The 25,596-nt window shown below is 41.7% G+C and overlaps 2 protein-coding genes across 3 annotated transcripts in view; both read right to left on the bottom strand.

Annotated features, from left to right (window-relative positions):
* Positions 1-218: 218 nt before the first annotated feature.
* The window catches only part of LOC141182612 (uncharacterized), a 55,714-nt gene continuing 30,336 nt past the window's right edge, over positions 219-25,596 (bottom strand). Inside the window, exons 8-9 of the mRNA XM_073660771.1 lie at positions 19,771-19,775; positions 219-1,868 (exon numbers count right to left, since the gene is read on the bottom strand). Of these exons, the coding sequence (XP_073516872.1) occupies positions 668-1,868; positions 19,771-19,775 (1,206 nt within the window). The 3' untranslated portion in view covers positions 219-667. The remainder of the gene's footprint in view (positions 1,869-19,770; positions 19,776-25,596) is intronic.
* Positions 2,167-16,076, bottom strand: LOC141182608 (gastrula zinc finger protein XlCGF66.1-like). Of its 2 annotated transcripts, XR_012257929.1 has the most exons (8): positions 15,991-16,076; positions 7,197-7,346; positions 6,888-7,067; positions 6,681-6,804; positions 6,500-6,597; positions 5,891-5,981; positions 2,710-2,771; positions 2,167-2,620 (listed from the first exon to the last, which is right to left on the bottom strand). XR_012257929.1 is itself a non-coding variant. In XM_073660769.1 (7 exons), the coding sequence occupies exons 2-7, from the start codon at positions 7,266-7,268 to the stop codon at positions 2,767-2,769; spliced, it is 570 nt and encodes a 189-aa protein (XP_073516870.1). In that variant the 5' UTR covers positions 7,269-7,346; positions 15,991-16,076; the 3' UTR covers positions 2,167-2,766. The 2 variants fall into 2 exon arrangements, 1 of the variants encoding a protein (XP_073516870.1); XM_073660769.1 differs by having other exon boundaries at positions 2,167-2,771.

The raw sequence follows: 25,596 nt of genomic DNA on the forward strand, positions 1-25,596 counted from the left end.
TGTGAGTGATTGTCTCATCAGTATTCTGCACCTGTGTATCCGCCATCTTTATGTGGGTTTGCTGCATCCTGGTAGTGCATTTAGTTCTGAAGATCTGGGCAGGTCCCTGCTGCCCTTTTTTGCTGTGTTTTTTCATCAATTATATGTAGCAGTAAAAGGAAAACTCTTTGATATCACAGAAACAAGAGGCAACTAAAAAATTTTATTGTGCTATTTGAATTCACATGGTCAAAATCATAAAAAAATGGCTCATTTCATAAATGAACCTGACAACTTTTGAAAATATGTAAAACAGTGTTACATGATCTGAAAGGTCCTTAAGGAAGTCTTCAGCTGCTTATTCTGGACATGCAGCCTCTGTGCAGGTCCCTGTAGTTTCTTCTCCTACTTTGCACCAATCAGTTAGATAAGTGGAGTGGAGGAGAGAGCAATTTTCTGATTGATCAGGAAGGACACTGTTTCAATGTTCTCCTCAGTAACAGTAAGCTGCCTAAAGTCTATAAGACGCACTAACTTATTAGAAAGATTTTTTCCTGCTAATAAGTGTGTCTTTCCAAGTTAAACATTCCCACTTTAAGAATATATAAAAGGCTTCTTCCTTGTGTGACTGCTCTGGTGACTAAGAAGAGCTTATTTATCCGCAAAACATTTTCCATGAAAATGGCTTCTATCCTGTGTGAGTTCTCTGATGTGTAACAAGAGTTGATTTCCAGTTAAAACATTTCCCACATTCTGAACATAAATAAGGCTTCTCCCCTGTGTGGGTTCTCTGGTGTATAACAACATATGCTTTCCGGTTGAAACATCTCCCACATTCTGTACATGAAAAAGGCTTCTCCCCTGTGTGGGTTCTCTGGTGTATAACAACATCTGATTTCCGGTTAAAACATTTCCCACATTCTGAACATAAATAAGGCTTCTTCCCTGTGTGGGTTCTCTGGTGTATAACAACATCTGCTTTCCGGTTAAAACATTTTCCACATTCTGTACATAAAAAAGGCTTCTCCCCTGTGTGGGTTCTCTGGTGTATAACAACATCTGATTTCACAATAAAACATTTACCACATTCTTTACATCGAAAAGGCATCTCTCCTGTGTGAATTCTTTGGTGATTAACAAAATTTGTTTTCCTGTTAAAACATTTACCACATTCTGAACATAAATAAGGCTTCTTCCTCGTGTGGGTTCTCTGGTGTATAACAACATCTGATTTCCGGTTAAAACATTTCCCACATTCTGGACATGAAAAAGGCTTCTCCCCTGTGTGAGTTCTCTGGTGTATAACAACATCTGATTTCCGGTTAAAACATTTCCCACATTCTGAACATGAAAAAGGCTTCTTCCCTGTGTGGGTTCTCTGGTGTATAACAACATCTGATTTCCGGTTAAAACATTTCCCACATTCTAAACATGAAAAAGGCTTCTCCCCTGTGTGGGTTTTTTGGTGTATAACAACATCTGATTTCCGGTTAAAACATTTCCCACATTCTAAACATGAAAATGGCTTCACTCCTGTGTGAGTTCTTTGGTGATTAACAAAATTTGATTTCTGTGTAAAACATTTTCCACATTCTGAACATGAAAAAGGCTTTTCCCCTGTGTGGGTTCTTTGATGTCTGATAAGACTTGATATCTGTGTAAAATACTTCCCACATTCTAAACATGAAAATGGCTTCTCCCCTGTGTGAATTCTCTGGTGACTAACAAGATGTGATTTCTGTGTAAAACATTTTCCACATTCTGAACATGATAAAGGTTTCTCCCCTGTGTGGGTTCTCTGGTGTATAATAACATCTGATTTCCGGTTAAAACATTTCCCACATTCTGAACATGAAAATGGCTTCTCCCCTGTGTGAGTTCTCTGGTGACTAACAAGATTTGATTTCTGGTTAAAACATCTCCCACACTTGGAACAAGAAAATCTATTCTCTGCTGTGTGAATTTTTTGATGTTTAAGAAGAGACATTTTGAGAGGAAAACTATTTCTATATTCTGAATGTGAAAATGGCTTCTTTGCTTTAGGAGCAGTTTGTTTTTTAATGCTTTTTTTGTGACTTTGATTTTCCTTAGTAGTCGGTAATGAACCAGAAGATAGGACCTGTTTCATAGGATCAGATGACAGATTTTTTCTGTGAAGGGATGATGGTAAATCTGGAGAAATGGCATTCACTTCAATTGCATCTTGGGGGATCTCAAGATCACCCGATTTAAAAATTGAAGATGTCAGCTGTCCCTCTGATCTCCTGGTACAGTCATCTGCCAAGAATAAAACCAATTATTATTTTTGAATTAAATATCCTTGAATTTTATAGTTTTGAACATTTCTACTTAAACTGTCTGTAAAAATGGGAAGTTATGTAAAAAATATTGAATTATTCACCAGGACAATGACAATTCACAGTCTAATAGAAAACCTCATAGCGTGAACCAGTAAAGCGAGGTGTTCAACTGATTGTTCATTCTGCCTCCCAAATATGTATTAAAAAGCCAAACAATGTTATGTATAGTGGGGAAAATAGGTATTTGATACGCTAGTGATTTTCCAAATTTTCCCACCTACAAAGAATGGAGAGGGCTGTAATTTTTATCGTAGGTACACTTCACCTGTGAGAGACAGAATCTAAAAATAAAAAACAGAAAATCACATTGTATGATTTTTAAATAATCAATTTGCATTTTATTGCATGAAATAAGTATTTGATCACCTACCAACCAGCAAGAATTCTGGCTCTCACAGACATGTTAAGTTTTCTTTAAGAAGCCCTCCTAATCTGTATATACATATAAAAGGAGAATATAAAAAGAGTAAAAGCTGCAGTTTTTCATAATTACACTCATATTAACTTATTAAAAACCTAATAAAAATAAATATCCACTATATTTTTCAATTCTATATAAATGATATTACTTAGTTAATAATATTTTCAAGTGAGAGATTCAGACCTTCCAGGGATAAAGTTCCCAACTTATAGAGCCAATAATTTTCCCGGTTTACCAACCTTTTCTATCATGCACCGTGTCAGATATATGATCAATAATCGTAAGGTGTAGATATTTTGGATCTTTCTGATCTTCTAAGAAGTGCTTTGACAACTATGGAACAAATCTCCATTTCTGATATTCTGCCGATGTTTATTTAGCCTGGCGCGCATTGGTTGTATGGTGCGACCTACATACTGTAGACCACATGTGCACTCCAACAAATATATCACATATGACAACTGGCAGTCTGTCCAGCATCTAATCTGAAAAGTCTCCCCCGTGGTGTGCGAATTCTAAAAGTTTTTGTTCCATTATTAAAGATCCCACAACAGAGACATTTTGATGTTCTACATCTAAAGCACCCATCCCTCCTTCCTTGGTTTATATTTTTATACTTTATATAATTCTTAGTTAGTGATGTGGAGCTAGGCGCTAACACATTTTTCATATTCTGACACCTCCTATATATAATCCTTGGTTTGGCCGGTAGTTGCTTGCCCAAAATGGGATCACTGGATAAAATTAACCAGTACATCTTCAATAGGTTATTAAGAATAACTCTAGATTGGCTAAATGTTGTAATGAGACTATACTCGGCACTCAATGGTTTAATAGTCTCATTTTTTACCACAGTGGTAGGTCCGGCCAGATTCCCCTTATTGTTTATCATTTCCAAGCATTTTTCTTTGGGTAAACTTTTGGCTTTCTTATATGCATCACTTAATAATTTGTCAGGATATCCCTTTTCCCTGAATCTCATCTTTAAAATCCTAGATTCATTAATAAAATCCACATCTCTACTACAATTTTTCCTAATTCTCCAATACAGTCCATAGGGAATATTACGCACCCAGGCTGGAAGATGGCTGCTATTATATGCTAGGTAACTATTCACATCCACCTCTTTGAAATGCATGGAGGTGATTATCTTTCCTTCTGGGTTTTTTTTGAATCAGGAGGTCAAGGAATTGAATACTTAAACTGGATATATTAGATGAAAAACTTCCTCAAGGGTACCAGTCCTGACAAAGAAAGGATCATCTATAAATCTCCTATAGAGACATATATGTCTAGTATATAAATGGGACTGTACGATGAAGATGGACTCAAACCTCCCCATAAATAAATTAGCATAGCTAGGGACGAATCTCATCCCCATCGCACAACCTCTCATCTGTTTATGTGGTCCCTTCAAATATTTTTTTTTTATTATTTAAGATAAACTCAATACTTTCTAATAAGAACCTTTTCTGTTCCAAAAATATAGAGGTATCTGAGCACAAATAATGATCAATAGCCTCTAAACCTAAAATATGTGTAATGTTGGAGTATAAGGAACTCACATCTAAGGTACAAAAATATAATAATAATAATCTTTTTATTTATATAGTGCCAACATATTCCGCAGCGCTTTACAATTCAGACAATTTACAGACATTATTGGCACTGTTCACATTGGGGCTCACAATCTAAATTCCCTATCAGTAGTATGTCTTTGAAGTGTGGGAGGAAGCCAGAGAAACACGGGGAGAACATACAAACTCCTTGCAGGTGTTGTCCTTGGTTGGATTTCAACCCAGGATCCCAGCGCTGCAAGGCTGCAGTTCACTGAGGGTTTTTGCATCGCCATATTTTGATAGCTATAATTTTTCCATATTTCGTCCGACAGAGTCATGTTGAGGCTTGCTTTTGCGGGACAAGTTGATGTTTTTATTGGTACTCATTTTGGGCACGTGACTTTTTTTATCACTTTCTATTCCGATCTTTGGGAGGTGGAATAAACAAAAACCACCAATTCAGGAATACTTTTTTGGGGGTTCTTTTTATGCCGTTCCGCGTGTGGAAAAATTTATAAGGCCGCTTTATTATTCGGATCAGTACGATTACAGCCGCACTACATTTATATTGTTTTTTTTAGGTTTTGGCGCTGTTACACAATAAAAACTATTTTTTTTTTGCATTGCTTTATTCTGAGAGCTGTAACTTTTTTATTTTTCAACCATTGGAGCTGTATGGCGGCTTCTTTTTTCGGGACAAGATGACGTTTTCAGCGGTACCATTTTTATTTACATTCATCTTTTTTATTGCGTTTTATTCTACTTTTTGTTTGACAATGATAAAACACCGTTTTTTGCTAGTTTTTTTTCTTTTACTGTGTTCACTAAAGGGGTTAACTAGTGGGACAGCTTTATAGGTCAGGTCGTTCCGGACGCAGCAATACCAAATATGTGTGTTTTTATTGTTTATTTATTTTTTCATATATTATTTTTAATATATCTTTTAAAAATATATATTTTTTTATATATTTTTACAACAGGCTGATCGCAGTTATAAGGTATAGCAGAGCAGGATCACTGCTATAACTAATAAACTGTCAGCTCTGCAGACACGAGTTACTTTGATCATGCACTGCGCATGATCAAACTAACTTGCTGGGGCTGGTGACCCGGATGTTGTCATGACGACATCGGGTCACCATGGCAACGATCGAGACCCCGCTGCTATTCCTCTGCTTACTCGCTAAATGCTGCAATCACAGTGATTACAGCATTTAGGGGGTTAAAGTGCTGCCGGGAGCGGTGCGGACACTGCGTGCCGGGTGTCAGCTGTCAGAATCAGCTGACACGGGTGGCTATTGCGCCCGTACAGCCTGTGCCTGTGTGCGGGTGTGATCGCCATGTAGTAATAATATGTTCCTGGTCCATAAGGTCCAGGGCACAGGGACGTATTATTACTTACAACATCAGAACGGGGTTAACAGTTTTGTGTAGGGGAGAATGTTGTGGTCTAGTGGAAGAATGATGATCACACGATTGTGATACGGCCGGACTTCACCACCGATAAAGCAGCCACAGCCGGTGACTGAGAAGAATCTGTGACTTCTCTGCATTTAGTGGTCACTACTCACCTGGGTAGTCATATGTAGGAATCTCCTCTTTACACCGCTCATCACCCCTCACATATGTCTCTGTAGTATTAATATGGGTCAGATCTTCACCCTGAAACAAATATTGTAAAAGTCACATCTATGATCAGCTCTAATCCTGCCATCTCCACCGTTCTCATTACACAAGTATAAACCATATAATACTGGTGGATAAAACAAGATTGAGCACCAGGGCTGTGGAGTTGGTAAGCCAAACCTCTAACTCCTCAATTTTCATGATACCGACTCCACAACTCCCTCATACATGGCTCATGTTTAAGTGATAAATTTACTGTAGCACAGATTCATCTCAGCTAAAAGTCTAGACCCTTAGATCAGGAATAGGACAGACATTTATAGGACATTTCATAACTTTCCCAAATTCTTATGAAAAAATATTCCCCACAAACTGCATTGAACTACTGTACCCAATTTATTATATATTTTAAGAGTCAGAGTCGGTCCATTTTATACCACTCCGACTCTGCCAAAATGGGCTCCGATTCAGACACCACAGCCCTGCTGAGCACAAGACCTTCACAGCCACTACATATCATAGAGAAGATCTCATGATATCTTCTCTCCATCTACCTGATGTTCTTGAGGAACATTGGGGTCTTCTTGTTTACAGTCCTGTGGAAGAAGAGGAGGGGGACATCTCTCTGGTGGTGTCTTCTTACTGGATAGATCTGGAGGAAACACATACAGGGACTGAATTCATTCTTTACATACAGATAATTATAGGTCGTGTGTATTTAATCCTGTCTATTACCTGGAGATGTGAGGGGCTGAGGAACCTCCATCATGACGTCCTTGTACAGATCTTTGTGTCCTTCTAAATACTCCCACTCCTCCATGGAGAAATAGACGGCAACATCCTGACACCTTATAGGAACCTGACACATACAATGATAATGTCATCACTGCGATCCCTTCATAGCGTTACTGTATAATATCCTAGCATTCCCAGCAGTGTCACCTCTCCAGTCAGCAGCTCAATCATCTTGTAGGCGAGTTCTAGGATCTTCTGGTCATTAATGTCCTCATGTATCAGGGGGTGAGATGGAGGCCACGTGATTGGGCTCAGGGGTCTTCTCCATCCCTCAGACACAGGGTCCTGACAGCGCTCACTAGAGGTCTTCTTCACTACTGTGTAATCCTGGTTATGGAGAGAGACATTAATAAATCTCATTACAGACATTTCCAGAGTCCTCACTTCTCTAGTTCTGTCCATCTGTTATTCCCATAGATAAGAATGATATAATGTGACGTCATCAGAATCTCTCACCTCTCCAGTAAGATGAAAGAGGATCTCTAGGGCGAGGTGTAATATTTTCTCTGCCATCTTGTCCTTGTCCATACCCAGTTTTGATGGGTAAATCAGGAAAACTCTCTTATATAGAAGATTGTCACTGAGCAGATCGACTATTGTAGAGACCTAAATGAGAAGATAAGTAGATGTAACATCATAAAAATCCTGTGTAATAATACAATTACTGGAGATAATTAGAGAAAAATATGAGATTTATTATTTTACACTATTTAGTTTTTTTCTTTATATCTGCTAATAAAACAAATATATTTTAGGCCACAGACAACAAGCAGTTTCTTCCTCGGAGTCTGCAGCTGAATAAGTTTCTCATAGACTCATCTTCCATAATGCTAGTTGTGGTCTCATTTATCGACACTGGAATCGGCATTATCTATACTGCAGGAGATATTCATTACACGTGACATGAGAAATAACTACTTCATGATGAGGACGACATTTTCATCTTCTTCTACGGCTCTAGAAACATATTTGGCCAGAGTCCATCACTGACTACATCACCACCCGTCTATATGAATGTTTCCTGTCTTCCCCGGACTGTAATCTTCTATCTTGTTAGATTTTATGTCTGATTCACACACAGAAGTTTGATGCATTTATAAAACTTTTTTTGTTGATGCAAATATTGTCGGCAGAAATTGTTTGATACCAAAGTCTCCATGTACAGTGTTTTATGGGGTTTATTTCTGGCCTTAGGCTTTCCTATATTACAAGAAAAACAAAAGAAAATTGGCACCAACAATTCTAATAAAAAGAAAAAAACATGCAAACAGCATAAGACAAATTTTGTTATTTTCTAACACATTAAACATTTGTTTTAATATAATTAATTCCTTTGAGCACCGGAACATAGATGTACACCGCAGGGATGGCACAGGTTCGGCTGCAACAAGAACCCTGGCAGTTTAACCACTTGCTGGTGTCAAAAGCAAACATGGCATCTAATAAGGTTTGACAGAGTTCGGGTGAATGCCCCTCCTCCCCCAATACTCGATAGTATGGGGCTGGCTAGTTACTACAATACTTAAAAACCTAATAATGGTGTCTGGACCTGCAATGTACGAAAGTCTATTAGGCCGGGCCAGAGGCAGATTCCAATGAGTTACACTGTAAAGCCCCCATACACATTAGACTAAAGTTGCATGGAAGTAATGAATTGGGGGTTGGCTGACTATATAATGTATTTGGGGGCCTCCCGACAGATGATGTCAGGGCAGAGAAGGATCTGGCATCCTGAATTTTAGAGGCTAATTGTTTGTTCTTCCTGTAGATAATCCTCCACTATAGGAGTCTGGAGGTGACTCTCTCATACAGACTAGAAGAAAGCTGGAATATTTGTGTGTCTGGGGGAGTCGGGAAAAATAGCCATCTGCCAAATGACCGTTCAGCCAACACTTATCTCGTGTATGAGGCTGTTAAGTACACTACTCAAAAATATAAAGGGAGCACTTAAACATCACAATGTAACTCAAAGTCAATCACAGTTCTGTGAAATCAACCGGTCCAGTTATGAAACAACACTGATTGTGAATCAATTTCTCCTGCTGTTGTGTAAATGGAACAGACAACTGGTAGAAATGATAGTCAATTAGCAAGACACCCCCTATAAAAGGAATGGTTCTGCAGATGGTGACCACAGACCATTTCTCTGTTCTCATCCTTTTTGGCTATTTTGGTCACTTTTGCATTTTCTCATTGCTCTCACCCCTAGAGGTACAGTAGCATGAGGCAGTGTCTACAACCCAAGGAAGTAGCTCATGTAGTGCAGCTCATCCAGGATGGCACATCAATGAGAGCTATGGCAAGAAGGGTAACTGTGTGTCAGCATAGTGTCCAAAGCATGGAGCATATACTGTACCAGGAGACAGGCCAGTACACCAGGAGATGTGGAGGGGGCCGTAGGAGGGCAACAATCCAGCATCAGGACTGCTACCTCTTCCTTTGTGCAAGGAGGAACATGAGGAGAAGTGCAAGATCCCTGCAAAATGACCTCCAACAGGCCACTAACATTTATTTGTCAGCTCAAACTGTCAGAAACAGATTCCATGAGGGTGGTATGAAGGCTGGAAGTCCACAAGTGGGTGTTGCGCTTACAGTCCAACAAAGTGCAGGGTCATTGGCATTTGCCAGAGAACACCAAGATTGGCAGATTCCACATTGGCGCCCTGTGTTCTTCACGGATGAGAGCAGGTTCATACTGCGCACATGTGACAGACATGACAGAGTCTGGAGATGCAGTGGAGAATGTTCTCCAGCACGACCGGTTTGGCAGTGGGTCAGTAATGGTGTGGGGTGGCATTTCTTTGGAGGGAAGCACAGCCCTCCATGTGCTAGCCAGAGGTACCCTGACTGCCATTAGGTCCTGGGATGAGATCCCCAGATCCATTGTGAAACCGTATGCAGGTGCAATGGGCCCTGGTTTCCTTCTGATGCATGACAATGCTAGGCCTCATGTGGCTGAAGTGTGTCAGCAGTTCCTGTATGATGAAGGCATTGATGCTTTGGAATGGCCTGTCCATTCCCCAGACCTGAATCCAATTGAGCACATCTGGGACATCATGTCTTGTTCCATCCACCAATGACACATTGCATCACAGACTTTAATTTGGCGGAGTCATATTAAATTGGAGTACCCAAAGTCAGGCCGCTGCTGTAAGGGCAAACAGGGTAATGGGATGTATCAGAAGAGGTATAGCTGCAAAGGATGAGAACATTGTTCTTCCACTGTACAAAGCACTGGTCAGACCACACTTGGAATACTGTGCTCAGTTATGGGCCCCAATATATAGAAAGGATATAAATGAGCTTGAAAGGGTACAAAGGAGGGCAACAAAATTAATAAAGGGAATGGAGGGACTGCAATACCCAGAGAGGTTGGCAAAACTAGGACTATTCAGCCTGGAAAAGAGAAGGTTGAGGGAGGACATAATAAATGTGTACAGTACAAATATGTTAGGGGACAGTATAGAGATCTTGCCCGGGATTTGTTCAAAAGGAGGGATATTACGGTAACAAGAGGGCATTCACTAAGACTGGAAGAGAAAAGGTTTCAGCACCAGCATAGGAAGGGGTTCTTTAAGGTAAGAGCAGTGAGAATATGCAATTCACTAAGTGAGGAGACGGCAATGTCAGATTCACTACACTAGTTCAAGCAGGGACTGGATGCATTTCTAGATACCAGGCAGATTTCAGCATATACTTAAAAATAAGAATAAAATAGTAGGTTGATACAGGGATTTATTCTGACTGCTGGTTTCAGAGTCGGGAGGGAATTTTTCCTCAGGTGAAGATTGGCTAAATCATTTGGGGTTTTTGCCCTCCTCTGGATCAACTTTAGCAATTACAGAACTAACAGGTCGAACTTGATGGACGCAAGTCTTTATTCGGCTTTACAAACTATGTTACTATGTTACTATGTATATTTCCCGATTCTGAAGACCATATGCTGCCACTGTACTTGGCAGGCCCAGTCCAGATGGTATGCAGATAAATGAAGGAGACCAAAATCCAAAAATAAACTTTACTTTACAAGAACTTGATGACAAGTACAGTATATATATCAGATAGCAGGCACAACACTTTGTTAACGTTTCTCCTCCATTATGCAGAGTCAAGAACTTTATGGTTACATGTGGCAGTACATAACTTTTGTTAAAAGCTACAACAGTCCAGCAAGCCATTATGGGAAGGTCCATCATCCCTGTGGGGACCATACAGGTTGAGATGTATCGTTAAAGCCCCTCAGGGCAACTCAGAGCTCCCAGTTGATTTGTGAGGACCTCACTGGCCCACTAGTACTTTCAAAGTCCATTCGATGAGGGCCACACACTCATTGCTGTGGCACTGCATCTTCAGGTCTTCTTAGGAGAACGGATGTCCCAGTTATACGACACTGTAGCTTTCTCTCTAGTATAGACAACTGTTTGTTTAAATCCTGTTCATTTAAGATAAGGAATCCTTCCTTAACTTAATTCCCTTTAAACCTTTACATGCCACTGTGAGTAAACACCCATGGTCAAAATTACAAAACGGAAAATGGGCCGATGCAAAAGTTTGGGCACCCTGCATGGTTAGTACCTAGTAACACCACCTTTTGCAAATATCACAGCTTGTAAACGCTTTTTGTAGCCAGACAAGAGTTTTTAAATTCTTATTTGAGGAATTTTCATTCATTCTTCCTTGGAAAATTCTTCCAGTTCTGTGAGATTCCTGGGTCGTCCTGCATGTACTGCTATTTTGACATCTAGCCACAGATTATCAATGAGGTTCAGATCAGAGGACTGTGAGGGCCATTGTAAAACCTTCATCTTGTGCCTTTGAGGTTGTCTATTGTGGATTTTGAACTGTGTTTAGAATCCATTATCCATTTGAAGAAGCCATTCTCTTTTCAACTTCAGCTTTTTTACAGATGGTGTTTTATTTGCATCAACAATTTGTTGAAATTTCATTGAATCCATTCTTCCCTCTACCCATGAAATGATCCCATGCCACAACCCTAAAGCATGATTGATCCACCCCCATGCTTGTGAAGGTTGGCAAGATGTTCTTTTCTTGAAATTCTGTGCCCTTTTTACTCCACACATACCTTTGATCATTTTGGTCAAAGAGTTTTATTTTAACCTCATCAGTCCACAGAACATGTATCCAGAATGCATCAGGCTTGTTTAGATGTTCTTTTGCATACTTCTGACACAGAATTTTATGGTGAGGACGCAGGAGAGGTTTTCTTCTAATGACTCCTTCATGAAGGCCATATTTGTGCGGGTGTCTCTGAACAGTAGAACAATGTACCACAGCTAAAGAGTCTTCTAAATCTTTCTGAAAGTCTTTTGCAGTCAAGGGGGGTTTCTGATTTTCCTCTCCAGCAATCCTACGAGCAGCTCTCACTGAAATTCGGCTTGGTCTTCCTTGCTGTTAACTGCCATTACCTAATTACATTTCGAACTGAGGAAAGAGTGTAAAGATAAGTGTCCTAAAATATCTATGCATATCATATATACAGTACAGACCAAAAGTTTGGACACACCTTCTCATTTAAAGATTTTTCTGTATTTTCATGACTATGAAAATTGTACATTCACACTGAAGGCATCAAAACTATGAATTAACACATGTGGCATTATATACTTAACAAAAAGTGTGAAACAACTGAAAATATGTCTTATATTCTAGGTTCTTCAAAGTAGCCACCTTTTGCTTTGATGACTGCTTTGCACACTCTTGGCATTCTCTTGATGAGCTTCAAGAAGTAGTCACCGGAAATGGTCTTCCAACAATCTTGAAGGAGTTCCCAGAGATGCTTAGCACTTGTTGGCCCTTTTGCCTTCACTCTGCGGTCCAGCTCACCCCAAACCATCTCGATTGGGTTCAGGTCCGGTGACTGTGGAGGCCAGGTCATCTGGCGTAGCACCCCATCACTCTTCTTCTTGGTCAAATAGCCCTTACAGAGCCTGGAGGTGTGTTTGTGGTCATTGTCCTGTTGAAAAATAAATGATGGTCCAACTAAACGCAAACCGGATGGAATAGCATGCAGCTGCAAGATGCTGTGGTAGCCATGCTGGTTCAGTATGCCTTCAATTTTGAATAAATCCCCAACAGTGTCAACAGCAAAGCACCCCCACACCATCACACCTCCTCCTCCATGCTTCATGGTGGGAACCAGGCATGTAGAGTCCATCCGTTCACCTTTTCTGCGTTGCACAAAGACACTGTGGTTGGAATCAAAGATCTCAAATTTGGACTCATCAGACCAAAGCACAGATTTCCACTAGTCTAATGTCCATTCCTTGTGTTCTTTAGCCCAAACAAGTCTCTTCTGCTTGTTGCCTGTCCTTGGCAGTGGTTTCCTAGCAGCTATTTTACCATGAAGGCCTGCTGCACAAAGTCTCCTCTCAACAGTTGTTGTAGAGATGTGTCTGCTGCTAGGACTTTGTGTGGCATTGACCTGGTCTCTAATCTGAGCTTCTGTTAACCTGCGATTTCTGAGGCTGGTGACTCGGATAAACTTATCCTCAGAAGCAGAGGTGACTCTTGGTCTTCCTTTCCTGGGGCGGTCCTCATGTGAGCCAGTTTCTTTGTAGCGCTTGATGGTTTTTACAACTGCACTTGGGGACACTTTCAAAGTTGGCCTAATTTTTCGCACTGACTGACCTTCATTTCTTAAAGTAATGATGGCCACTCGTTTTTCTTTACTTAGCTGCTTTTTTCTTGCCATAATACAAATTCTAACAGTCTATTCAGTAGGACTATCAGCTGTGCATCCACCAGACTTCTGCACAACACAACTGATGGTCCCAACTCCATTTATAAGGCAAGAAATCCCACTTATTAAACCTGACAGGGTACACCTGTGAAGTGAAAACCATTTCCGGTGACTACCTCTTGAAGCTCATCAAGAGAATGCCAAGAATGTGCAAAGCAGTCATCAAAGCAAAAGGTGGCTACTTTGAAGAACCTTGAATATAAGACATATTTTCACTTGTTTCACACTTTTTTGTTAAGTATATAATTCCACATGTGGTAATTCATAGTTTTGATGCCTTCAGTGTGAATGTACAATTTTCATAGTTATGAAAATACAGAAAAATCTTTAAATGAGAAGGTGTGTCCAAACTTTTGGTCTGTACAGTAACGGATAAGAAATAATTCTGATATAGAAGCTCAGATATCTCGATGAATTACAACAATATGTGAACCCCATTTACAGGAAACTAAGTAGCAATAGTAGAGCATAAAATCCAAAATTATAATCCAGAATGGGGCTGTATTCACACAAAACAGGTATAGGACATTTTCTCATTGAGTCCCTTAGGGACCAATGAATCACGTCTAACAGTCCACTCACTTTTCTTTTTTAGGATACATCTATTGTGATCACGTTCTCTCACATTGGGTTTAACTGCATCAATGATACAAAAGGAAATGTATCAGGTTTCACATTTATGTAAACTGTTCATGTGTCTGGCTAATGGGGTGTCCTGACCATGGCATATATCGCCCAAATGCCCCCTTACTCACCCTCCTGCTAAATAACTCTTGGCCATGCCTACATTATCTAGGGGGCAGGTGCATGTAGCCATATATAGTTGAAACCAGAGGTTTACATACACTATATAAAAATACACATTTGCATGTTTTTCTCAATATCTGACCTGAAATCAGAATAAACCTTTCCCGTTTTAGGTCAATTAGGATTACCATAATTTTTAATATTTGCCAAATGCCAGAATAATGAGAGAGAGAGAGAATGTATTAAGGCATTTTTATTACTTACTGCAAAGTCAAATGTTTCCATACATTTCATCAGTATTTGGTACCATTGCCCTTAAACTGAAAACTTGGGTCAGACGTTTGGGATATCCTTCCACAAGCTTCTCACAATAGTTGGTCGGAATTTGGGCCCATTCCTCCTGACAAAACTGATGTAACTGATCCAGGTTTGTAGGTCGCCTTGCTCGCAGCCTTTTCAGCTTTGCCCATACATTTTCAATAGAATTGAGATCAGGGCTTTGTGATGGCCACTCCAAAACATTGACTTTGTTATCCTTAAGCCACTTTGTTACCATTTTGGCAGTATGCTTTGGGTCATTTTATATTTAGAAGACCCATTTCCGCCCAAGCTTTAACCCTTTCTGAAAGTTATTGTGGGAGTAAATCCCACAGAACCCTCAGGTCACAAGTATATCACAGTGCTTTCTGAAGATTATAAAAATACGGTCACTCTGATAGTCGTAAGTTCCTATTACTTGTGTTTTCCCATATTTTTCTTGGTCTCTTGGTTAGGTATGGAGTGTCTGCCTATCCTGTCTATCTGCAAACGATTGTGCGAAATCCAAAATGTACTGTGGATACCCTTTTTCCTTGAATCTGATGTTCATGTCTATTGCCTGTATATTAATATCTGTGATATTAGAACAGTTACTTCTCAACCATAAAAATTGGCCCTTAGGTTTTCCATTTTTTAGGGGGATGGGGTGTTGGCTATCCCACTTCAATATTTTATTAGTGCTTGTAAGTTTATGGTAGATGAGTGTTCCTAGGGTCCCATCCCGTTCCATTCTTTCTTTATTAGTACATCTAGGAAAGGCAACTGGTTATAACTAAACTCCGATGTAAATCTCAGGCCCACTCTATGGATATTGAGTTCCCTGACAAATTCAAGAAATTGTTCCCTCGCCCCTGACCAGATGATAAAAATGTCAATATATCTATACCAAACCCCAATATATGGATGTCACCACTTATGATCATCTATGAATATTGTGGTTTCCTCCCACCAGCCCAGGAACAGGTTAGCATACAAGGGGGCACAGGGGCTCCCCATCACAGTACCCCATAGCTGGTGGAAGTTCTTCCTGTCAAAAAGAAAGACGTTATAAGCAAGAGTGAATTTTAGAAGATCCTCCATGAAGTCATTATGTCTACTACATATAATGGAGGTACTGTGGGAACATTACACTGTGTGGGGGCATCATACATACTGGATAAGAGGCATAATGGGGGCATTACACTGTGTGGGGCATCATACATCCTGAATAAGGTGCAAAATGGGGGCCAGTAAAGGGGCCCTGTACTATGAGAACAATACGTTTCCTCCCTTCCTTTCTCCATAGTTGGGTCGTATGTATCTATTACAGGAAACAGAACAAAAACCTTATGATTCTTATAAAGAGGCAACACAAGACCCCAAAAGAGTCTCCGTGCTGAGGGGGTTAATGCTCCCTGTGCCCAGTAATGGGAGATCTCCACATACCTCCACCTGCAGAGCCGCCACCACATATATGGCTGTTCTGTGCGCACAGGACCTGTGATGAGGTCACAGGAGGGGAGGAGTCAGGGGTCACATGATCAGGGGCCTCAGTGGATGCAGGACTCTGCTGTGCTGGTTGTCATGGTGCTGGATGAGCTGAAGTTTATGTGTGGGGTCAGGAGGGGTTTACAGTGTGGATGTAGCAGAGCCGCGTGTGTACGAGGTGTACGGAGCGGAGCCGTGTGTGTACGAGGTGTACGGAGCGGAGCTGTGTGTGTACGAGGTGAACGGAGCAGAGCCGCGTGTGTAGAAGGCATATCCTTGTATTCCGCAGCGCTTTACAGACATTATTATCACTGTCCCCATTGGGGCTCACAATCTAAATTCGCTATCAGTATGTCTTTGGAATGTGGGAGGAAACCGGAGTACCTGGAGGAAACCCATGCAAACTTGGGAAGAACATACAAACTCCTTGCAGACGTTGTCCTTGTTGGAATTTGAACCCAGGACCCCAGTAGCAAGGCTGCAGTGCTAACCACTGAGCCACCGTGCTGCCCGAATCGTTAGGGCCAATATTTTCTGTCAGAAATATTTGACATTTAACCCTCCGTCAGGGGCAATATGTTTCATAATGAGTTTAGGGGCATTGCGCCTGCCAGGCACAGGCTAGAAAATTGGCTATATTTTCCTTTTTTTTTAATTTCAATGCTCTAAAAGTGATCAGTTACCTTAATAGGAATGTAGTAAATGAGAATACACATAATCAGGTGGAAAAAAAAAAGTTTACTAACCAGAAAAGTAACACTAACCAGACAAACCACTGAAAATAGAGAAATGAAACTAAGTGAGCTGCGCTTGTCAGATCAGTTGCCCCTGACGGAGGGTTAAAGATAATTTTTTATAATAGTGCAGTCCTGACCAGAAGAGTAGAAAGTATTAGTGCCCCCATTTCAGGAGAGATTGTGCAGTAATCTGAATTCCTTAGGATTGAAAACATAATGGAATTTATGACGTGGAGTGAATCCATGAAACCACAGTGAATCCATGAAAGACTTTAGTCTGTGTCCATCACCTTAAGTGTCCATTAGCTAAAGTGTCTGAAATTTGAATTAATCCTGAATTGAACCTGAGGGTAACTGGACACTAAGTCCCAGTAAACAATGTTTGTCTTTGTTTTCACTCTCACCCCCTTAATCCTTCACTTCTTACAACCACCCCTAATCCTTACACCTAGTAAGGAACTTTTCATCTCTCCCTCCATTCTCCCCACCCATCTCACCTCCTCCTGAGAGCTATTCCTCAACATACAATCCTTTGTTTCCAAACACAGACAGCCACCTCATGCCCTCTCCTGCTCCCACCTACTAACATTTTCGCTGCTCCTCCTTACTGCCGGCGACATCTCTCCACATCCCGGCCCTCCTCACCACATCCCTACTGTCACTTCCACCTCCTACCCATGATCTATCCCAAACTCTCGTAACCCTTCTAACCTTATACCCATCCCCCCAGCCCCTGCTTCCCCAGTCCCCCTAACAGGAGCTCTATGGAACGCTTGCTCCGTCTGCAACAAACTTTCCTACATTCACGATCTCTTCATCACTAACAAGCTTTCCTTCCTCGGCATCACTGAAACCTGGCTCACCCCCTCTGACACGGCCTCTGCTGCTGCACTTTCGTATGGCGGATTCCACCTCTCCCATACTCCCCGCCCCACCGGCAAGCACGGTGGAGGAATAGGTTTCCTCCTCTCAGATAACTGCTCCTTCACCCATATCCAACTGCCACCCTCAATTACTCTCCTCTCTTTTGAAGTGCACTGCGTGCACATCTAATCCCCCTCCAACCTCCAACTGACTGTCATCTACTGCCCGCCAGGATCAACCACCACTTTCTTTGACCACTTCACCACTTGGCTACTTCATTTCCTCTCCGTTGACATCCCCACTATCCTCATGGGCGACTTTAACATCCCCATTGACACTTCCCTCTCAGCTGCCTCTAAGCTTCTCTCCCTTACTTCCTCCTTCGGTATTACTCAGTGGTCTTCCACACCCACCCACAAAGACGGCCACACACTGGACCTCATCTTCACCCACCTCTGTTCCCTATTTAACCTCTCTAACTCACCTCTCCCTCTTTCTGACCACAACCTACTCACATTCTCTTCTCTCTCCTCCCCAGGGCAACAATCCCCACTCCACAAACTTGCATACCCTAGCAGAAATCTCAAACACCTTGACCTACACTCACTCTCTGAATCCCTCCTCCCTCTTACAGACATTAGTTCCTTACATGATGCAGATGTTGCTTCCACTTTATACAACACCACAGCCTCTGCAGCTCTCGATTCGGTCGCCCCCTCACACATACCAAGGCTCGCACAATCAACAGACAACCCTGGCACACCAGCCTAACTAAACAACTGCGACGGGCCTCCAGGGTTGCTGAGCGTAGATGGAAAAGGTCCCACTCCAATGAGCACTTCATCGCATTCAAGCAGTCCCTCACTACCTTCAAGTCCACACTCACTGCAGCAAAACAAACATACTTCGCACCTCTCATATCCTCCCTGTCTCACAACCCCAAACAACTATTCAACACCTTCAATTCTCTCCTCCGTCCCCCAGTGCTTCCTCCCTCTCCTCTTATTTCAGCCGAAGATTTTGCTTCATTCTTCAAGCAGAATATTGACACCATCAGACAAAGCTTTAGCCTAAAGCCCCCACAGCCCCTCCCCACACCTACTCAACCCTCTTCCTCCAAAACCACCTTCTCCACCATTTCTGAAGATCAACTTTCCTCTCTACTCTCCAAATCACACCTCACCACCTGTAAACTTGACCCTATCCCGTCCCACCTCATCCCAAACCTTACCACTATCTTTATCCCAACCCTAGCCCACCTCTTCAACCTGTCATAAACAACTGGTGTCTTCCCCTCATGCTTCAAACATGCCTCAATCACACCCATCCTCAAAAAGCCCTCTCTTGACCCATCCCTCTGTGTCTAGCTATCGCCCCATATCACTTCTCCCCTATGCCTCAAAACAACTGGAACAACATGTCCACTCTGAGCTGTCCTCCCACCTCTCCTCCTGCTCCCTCTTCGACCACCTACAATCTGGTTTCCGACCGCACCATTCTACTGAAACTGCACTGACTAAAGTCACCAACGACCTACTAACCGCCAAATCTAAGCGACACTACTCTGTCCTCCTCCTCCTAGACCTGTCATCTGCCTTTGACACAGTGGACCATTCCCTCTTACTACAGACTCATCTCTCGGCATCACAGACTTGGCCCTATCCTGGATATCCTCATACACAACAGACAGGACATTCAGTGTCTCCCACTCACACACCACCTCATCTCGCCCCGTCGGTGTCCCCCAAGGTTCAGTTCTAGGACCGCTGCTCTTCTCCATCTACACTTTAGGCCTGGGACAGCTCATAGAATCTCATGGCTTTCATTATCACCTCTATGTTGATGACACACAGATCTACCTCTCTATACCCGATATCACCTCCTTAATAACCAAAATCCCACAATGTCTGTCTGCTATTTCATCCTTCTTCTCTGCCAGATTTCTAAAACTTAACATGGACAAAACAGAATTCATCATCTTTCCGCCATCTCATTCAACCCCCCCCAACTGACCTATCTATCAATGTCAATGGCTGCCCACTCTCCCCAGTCCCTCAAGCTCGCTGCCTTGGGGTAACCCTGGACTCTGATCTCTCCTTCAAACCACATATCCAAGCCCTTTCCACTTCCTGCCGACTCCAACTCAAAAATATCTCCCGGATCCGCACATTACTCAACCATGAATCTGCAAAAACACTAATGCACACCCTCATCATCTCCCGCCTTGACTACTGCAACCTCCTGCTCTGTGGCCTCCCCTCTAACACTCGTGCACCCCTCCAATCTATCCTAAAGTCTGCTGCCCGACTAATCCACCTGTCCCCCCGCTATTCCCCGGCCTCTCCTCTCTGTCAATCTCTTCACTGGCTCCCCATTGCTCAGAGACTCCAGTTCAAAACCCTAACCATGACATACAAAGCCATTCAAAACCCGTCTTCTCCATATATCTCTGACCTAGTCTCCCGTTACATACCCGCACGCAACCTCCGATCCTCACAAGATCTCCTTCTTTACTCCGCTCTTATCTCCTCCTCCCGCAATCGCATACAACATTTCTCCCATGATTCCCCCCTACTCTGGAACTCTCTACCCCAACGTATCAGACTCTCTCCTACCGTGGAAACCTTCAAAAGGAACCTGAAGACCCACCTCTTCCGACAAGCCTACAACCTGCAGTAACCACCGCTCCACCATACCACTGCACGACCAGCTCTACCCTCACCTACTGTATCCTCACCCATCCCTTGTAGATTGTGAGCCCTCGCAGGCAGGGTCCTCGCTCCTCCTGTACCAGTCGCTGTCACATTGTGTTCAAGATTGTTGTACTTGTTCTAGCATTATACCCCTTTTTCACATGTAAAGCGCCATGGAATAAATGGCGCTATAATAATAAATAATAATAACCAGGGCTCGAGCCATGCCAACACATCTCCTGCAGGCGGGAATAAATGTATATTACAGCCATCAGCCACGCACAGCTTAGAGATACATCATGGCACAGGTGTAATGTTTTCTGTATAGTTTATCACAATTATGTTTGAAGTTAGTCGGTTTGAAAAGAAATTGAACAGTCAGGATAAAGGGAAACTCTGTTGTTATTGTACAGAAATTCACACTTGGCCTCACTGCACATTTAATGTTATCATAAAAGTGAAGTTTGGACAGAAAGACTGGACCTGGTCTTGTAGGGACCATATGAGCACATTCAGCAGCACAGAATGGAGAGAAGGTAGATTCATCCAATAAAATATCAGGCTTCTAGGAAGCCAACACCATCATTACCCTCCACTTTCTCTTACAGACCCATCATAATATTTTTCTTCAAGTGATTTTCTAATTTGTCAGCACATTCTACGTACACTGTCATTTGGCTTTATAGTTTACAGACCTGGGCAGGTAACGGTCATTGTCTCCTAATCCCAGGGGGTAGGTGGATCCTCCAGGTTGTAAATTCTATAGAAAAGAGCTTTCACAATTTCTCCAAGTAATTAGAACATTTTTCATATGGAGGCGAATGTTATGCTCTAGTAGCATGAGCAGTGAGCCATATGAGCACATTCAGAAGCACAGAAGGGAGAGAAGGTGGATTCATCCAATGAGATATCAGGGATCTAGGAAGCCATCAGCATCATTTTATTTAAATCAAATGTTTTTTATTAATTTTTATAAAGTTTTCCAAAAAACATCAACATAAACATTAGAGGAACACAGTCCTCTACCCCCCAACAGTAACAAACATTTCACATGTAGTGTTTATGTTTCTCGGCTCTGCAAAAAAAATATATTCTTTTCCAGCTTAGATAGCAGTATGCTGGGTCACAATAACAATAAACATTTTAGCTTTTTATAATTTATGAAAATACTTGTTTATTCTTGGGGAAGTCTAAAGTGTCACATAAAACGTGGAGTCAAAAGAGACCTATGCGGAATCTCTGCAATACCTTAGACCCCAAAACCGGATCAATCCATAAATTCCATAACTTATCAAATTTAGAGATAGAGTCTCTGTTTAGGTATATACCTTTTTCCATATTTACTATCCAATTAACTTTGTCTATAAATTCTAACCTCATAGGCTCCTGGTCTGTTATCCATTTTTGGCCTGTTAACTTCCTCACCATATATAACATACGTGCCACCGCTATTTTGTCTTGCTCATCAATAGTCAGATCTTCAACATATCGTAGTATATATACTAGTAGTGAAAGCTTTGCATTAACTGAATAAACCCTGTTAAACATTGCTACAACTCCTTTACAAAGGACATTAGTTTAGGACAATCCCACATCATATGAAGCAACATATCTGCTGAGTGAATTTTGCACCTAGAACATGAGGACTTGAACGAAATCCAATACTATATAAGAATTGAGGCGTCCTATATACCTGGTGTATCACATATATATGAGACAGTCTGTGGAATTCGCTTAAAGATAATTGTGGGATTCTTTCCAATATATTTAGCCAATGGTTTTCTTCTATAGGGCATTTTTCCTTTGAACGTATAGGATGATTTGTCAATATCTTATCCAGGACAATGTTATAAATTATTGAGATTAGTCCCCGAGAGCTACGTAAATTAGCTATTCTCTGTATTATTTTATATTCAGAAACCCCTTCTTCTGCCGCACATCCGCTCACATGTCCGGCCAGGCCCGTGACCCACAGGGAAATTAAACCCCTTTTGGATGCAAGTTATAGACTTTTAAGGGAAAATTGAAGGAACATAGAGAACCTTGTGATTAATAAAAATACAACTTCTATTTTCTATGTATGGGAAGCCATGAAGGCCGACATTAGAGGAATATTTCAAAAATAAATCTCAGCAGCTAAATCCCGGACTAAGCAGCAGGATAAAATGGTGTTTCAGGAGTTGGGAGATGCAGGAAGGAAGAAGCGGTTTCTAAAGCTTCCGGCCTTTTTCTTAGACTCTCTCGGAATTTATTAGATGAATCACTTGATATACAAGATTTAGAATGGGAACTGAGCTCAATGGCCAACGATAAAGTACTGGGAATAGATGGTCTTCCAGTGGAAGTATATAAGATATAAGGAAGTATTACTACTACACTGCTATTCGAGGTATACAATTCATGTTTTGAGGGGATCATTGCCATGCAGAAAGCCATAACTATGGTATGACCTAAACAAGGCAAGGCCCCCAGCTTGCCGGCATCCTATAGACGTCAAACTTATTCCTAACAGACTCTCAAAAGTAATCTCAATAATACACCCCGATCAGTATGGATTTATGCCCAATAAGTCCACTGTGATCAATTTCAGAAGGCTTTATATTAATATGCAAGCAAGGGCTGATAATATTGGTCAGAGGGTGATCCTGTCTTTGGGCGCAGCTAAGGCCTTTGACAGTGTAGAATGGCCATATTTGTGGGCTACATTGCAGCAGATGGATTTTGGTGACAAATTTATAAAATGGGTGCAATTGCTTTATTTGGACCCAAAGGCCAAAATAGGAGCGAGTGGCTCTAGGTCTAATCATTTTTTGTTGCACAGAGATACAAGTCAAGAGAGCCCCCTGTCTCCCTTATTGTTTGCAATAGCAATTGAACTTCTTGTGGCAATAATTAGTAAAACGTCTGAGATTTAAATATGGACCAAGGAAGAGAAGGCGGCATTGTATGCTGATGATTTACTCTTATTCTTAGGTGATGCTTTGGGGTTTCTGGAGAGCACGATGGTGACTATCTCTAGCTGACTTATTTCATCCATAGTTCAAATATGATTCATCGCACACTCGGGAGGTGAAGATGCAAAAAATCATTTATTAATATAAGAAATAAAGAAATAGAAGTATCAAACCAATCGTGGATGGCAACAATACAAGACGTTTCGGCCTATTAGTTGGCCTTAATCATTTTGGTCGCTACTGTAAAAATGAACAGAAATTATCAGGTACATTGGCCACAGGAATTACATGAAAATAATTATAAAAAATTCCAAACAGAGTTTGACAGCAGGGGATGATGAAGGAGGGGGGTGGGGGTTGGACAGGAGTGGGGAGGGGGAGGCAGAGATAGGTAGATACTAGGGTCTATACAATATATACAGCAAACATATTTACAGCATATTTACAAAATTACCATAGAAAGTACGGTAGAGAATACGCAATTTCCTTAATTGTAAATTGGTTTGTAGGCAAGTCAGACTTAAATAGAAGGCAAAGAGGGAAGATCCACAAGGGTGAGGGACTGTAATGTAAAGGGAATATGATGAGAAACAGGCTTCACACAGAGAGGAAGAAGTTATATGTAGATGAATACCTTGTACTTGTCCCATATACAGGTAGGGCTATTGAGGCCTGGAAAGACAGATCAGAGTAAAAGGAGACCTCCGTGAACAGGGTGCCTCCACCATGGGGCGTCCCTGCCCCGGAACTCTCCACAGCAGCTCTAGGTTTAGCAATACAATTTCCTTTAATCCTCCACATACGAATCACGCAGCAGAGACCACGATAGCCTTGATAGATAGGGACATCAAGAGCCTATAGCATCAGCAACACCTAGGCTTCTTCCCCACACATCAAAATATTTCTGGTGAGGAAAAAAGGGCCCGCAGCGCCATGCAGAACAATAAACACATAGTAATCAAGCCGTCTGACAAGGGGGGAGCTACGGTTATCATGGACCGGACATTCTATGTTGAAGAAATTAATTGCCAATTAGCCAACACAACTACATATAGGAAGATTAGCCATGATCCCACCAGCACTATCCGCTCTAAAATCCGAGAGGTTCTCAATCGACATCATGATATAAATACTATAGATTCTAAGACTGTGACATTTCTGACCAACCCCCACCCGACAACCCCGGTGTTCTACATTATACCAAAAATCCACAAATCACTGACGAAACCACCTAGCCGACCAATTGTGGCCTCCACTGACACTATCTTGTCACAACAATATACCTTGAAAAAATTCTAACACCAGTAGTCCAGAATACACAAGCTTTTTTGCTCGATACAAGTAAATTCCTAAGCATCATCATGAACATTTCAGGCATTCCCACACACAGTTTATTGGTCACACTGGATGTTAATAGCCTGTATACATCCATCACCCACACCAGAGGTCTGGAAACCTCTTCGCACCTCCTTTTACAGTCCAACCTCTCATCTAACTCTGTTGATTTCTGCCTTGAACTCCTCTCATTAGTACTCCACGAAAATTTCTTCATGTTTGGAGACGACTATTACGTACAGGAGAGGGGAACCGTGATGGGCATCAATGTGGTGGCGGCCTATGCAAATGTGTATATGCATAGGTGTGAGGAAGAATTTGTCTATACTCATGAACTCTTGTCGCTACATCGATATTTTTTGCATCTGGCAGAGACCAGTTGAGACACTCATTTGCTTTTCAACTCGCTCAATTCCATTAGAACAGAGCTGTAATTTACACTCAATCATGACCTAAAACAAATCTCCTTCCTGGACACCCTAGTTGTAAAAGATGAAAATGGTAATCTCATGACCGGCCTATTTTCCAAACCAACTGGCTGTAATATAAGTCTGTTACACTATTCTAGCTGTCACCCTAGAACTACCAAGAATAGCCTCCCTCGCTCTCAATTCCACAGAGTCATCCACATTGTCACCAATCATGACCTCCAATCCCAACGCCTGCAAACCATGTCACAGAAATTCCAGGAGAGGAGCTATCCCACCAAACTTCTTGATATAGAAAGAACCAGAGCGCTAGAACAGAGAGGAACCCTCACCCCCTCCTACCTCTAATGTTGAACATGTCCATTTTGTTCACACATATCACCCCCTGATGTCAAAAGTCCATACTACCATTAAAAAACATTTGCCCCTTCTCACTAGGGCCTACCCCGAGATTTCTGCCTTTTCAAATCCAGCCATAATGTGCATGAAGCGTGCCCCCAACATTAAAGATAAAGTCATTAGAGCCGACATAGGCAGCTCACATACCACTCCA

This window comes from Phyllobates terribilis, unplaced genomic scaffold (genome assembly GCF_046119375.1).
Source record: "Phyllobates terribilis strain yellow unplaced genomic scaffold, ASM4611937v1 Scaffold_35__1_contigs__length_13245226, whole genome shotgun sequence".
In the NCBI taxonomy this organism is placed as follows: Eukaryota; Metazoa; Chordata; class Amphibia; order Anura; family Dendrobatidae; genus Phyllobates; species Phyllobates terribilis.

Bases quoted from the DNA above. Each gene is read 5' to 3' on its own strand.
- LOC141182608 (XM_073660769.1), bottom strand. From the start codon at position 7,268: ATGGACAAGGACAAGATGGCAGAGAAAATATTACACCTCGCCCTAGAG. The intron at 6,805-6,887 runs GTGACACTGCTG...TGTATGTGTCAG, and splicing joins TTGAGCTGCTGACTGGAGAG to GTTCCTATAAGGTGTCAGGA. The intron at 5,982-6,499 runs GTAGATGGAGAG...TATTTGTTTCAG, and splicing joins ATGTTCCTCAAGAACATCAG to GGTGAAGATCTGACCCATAT.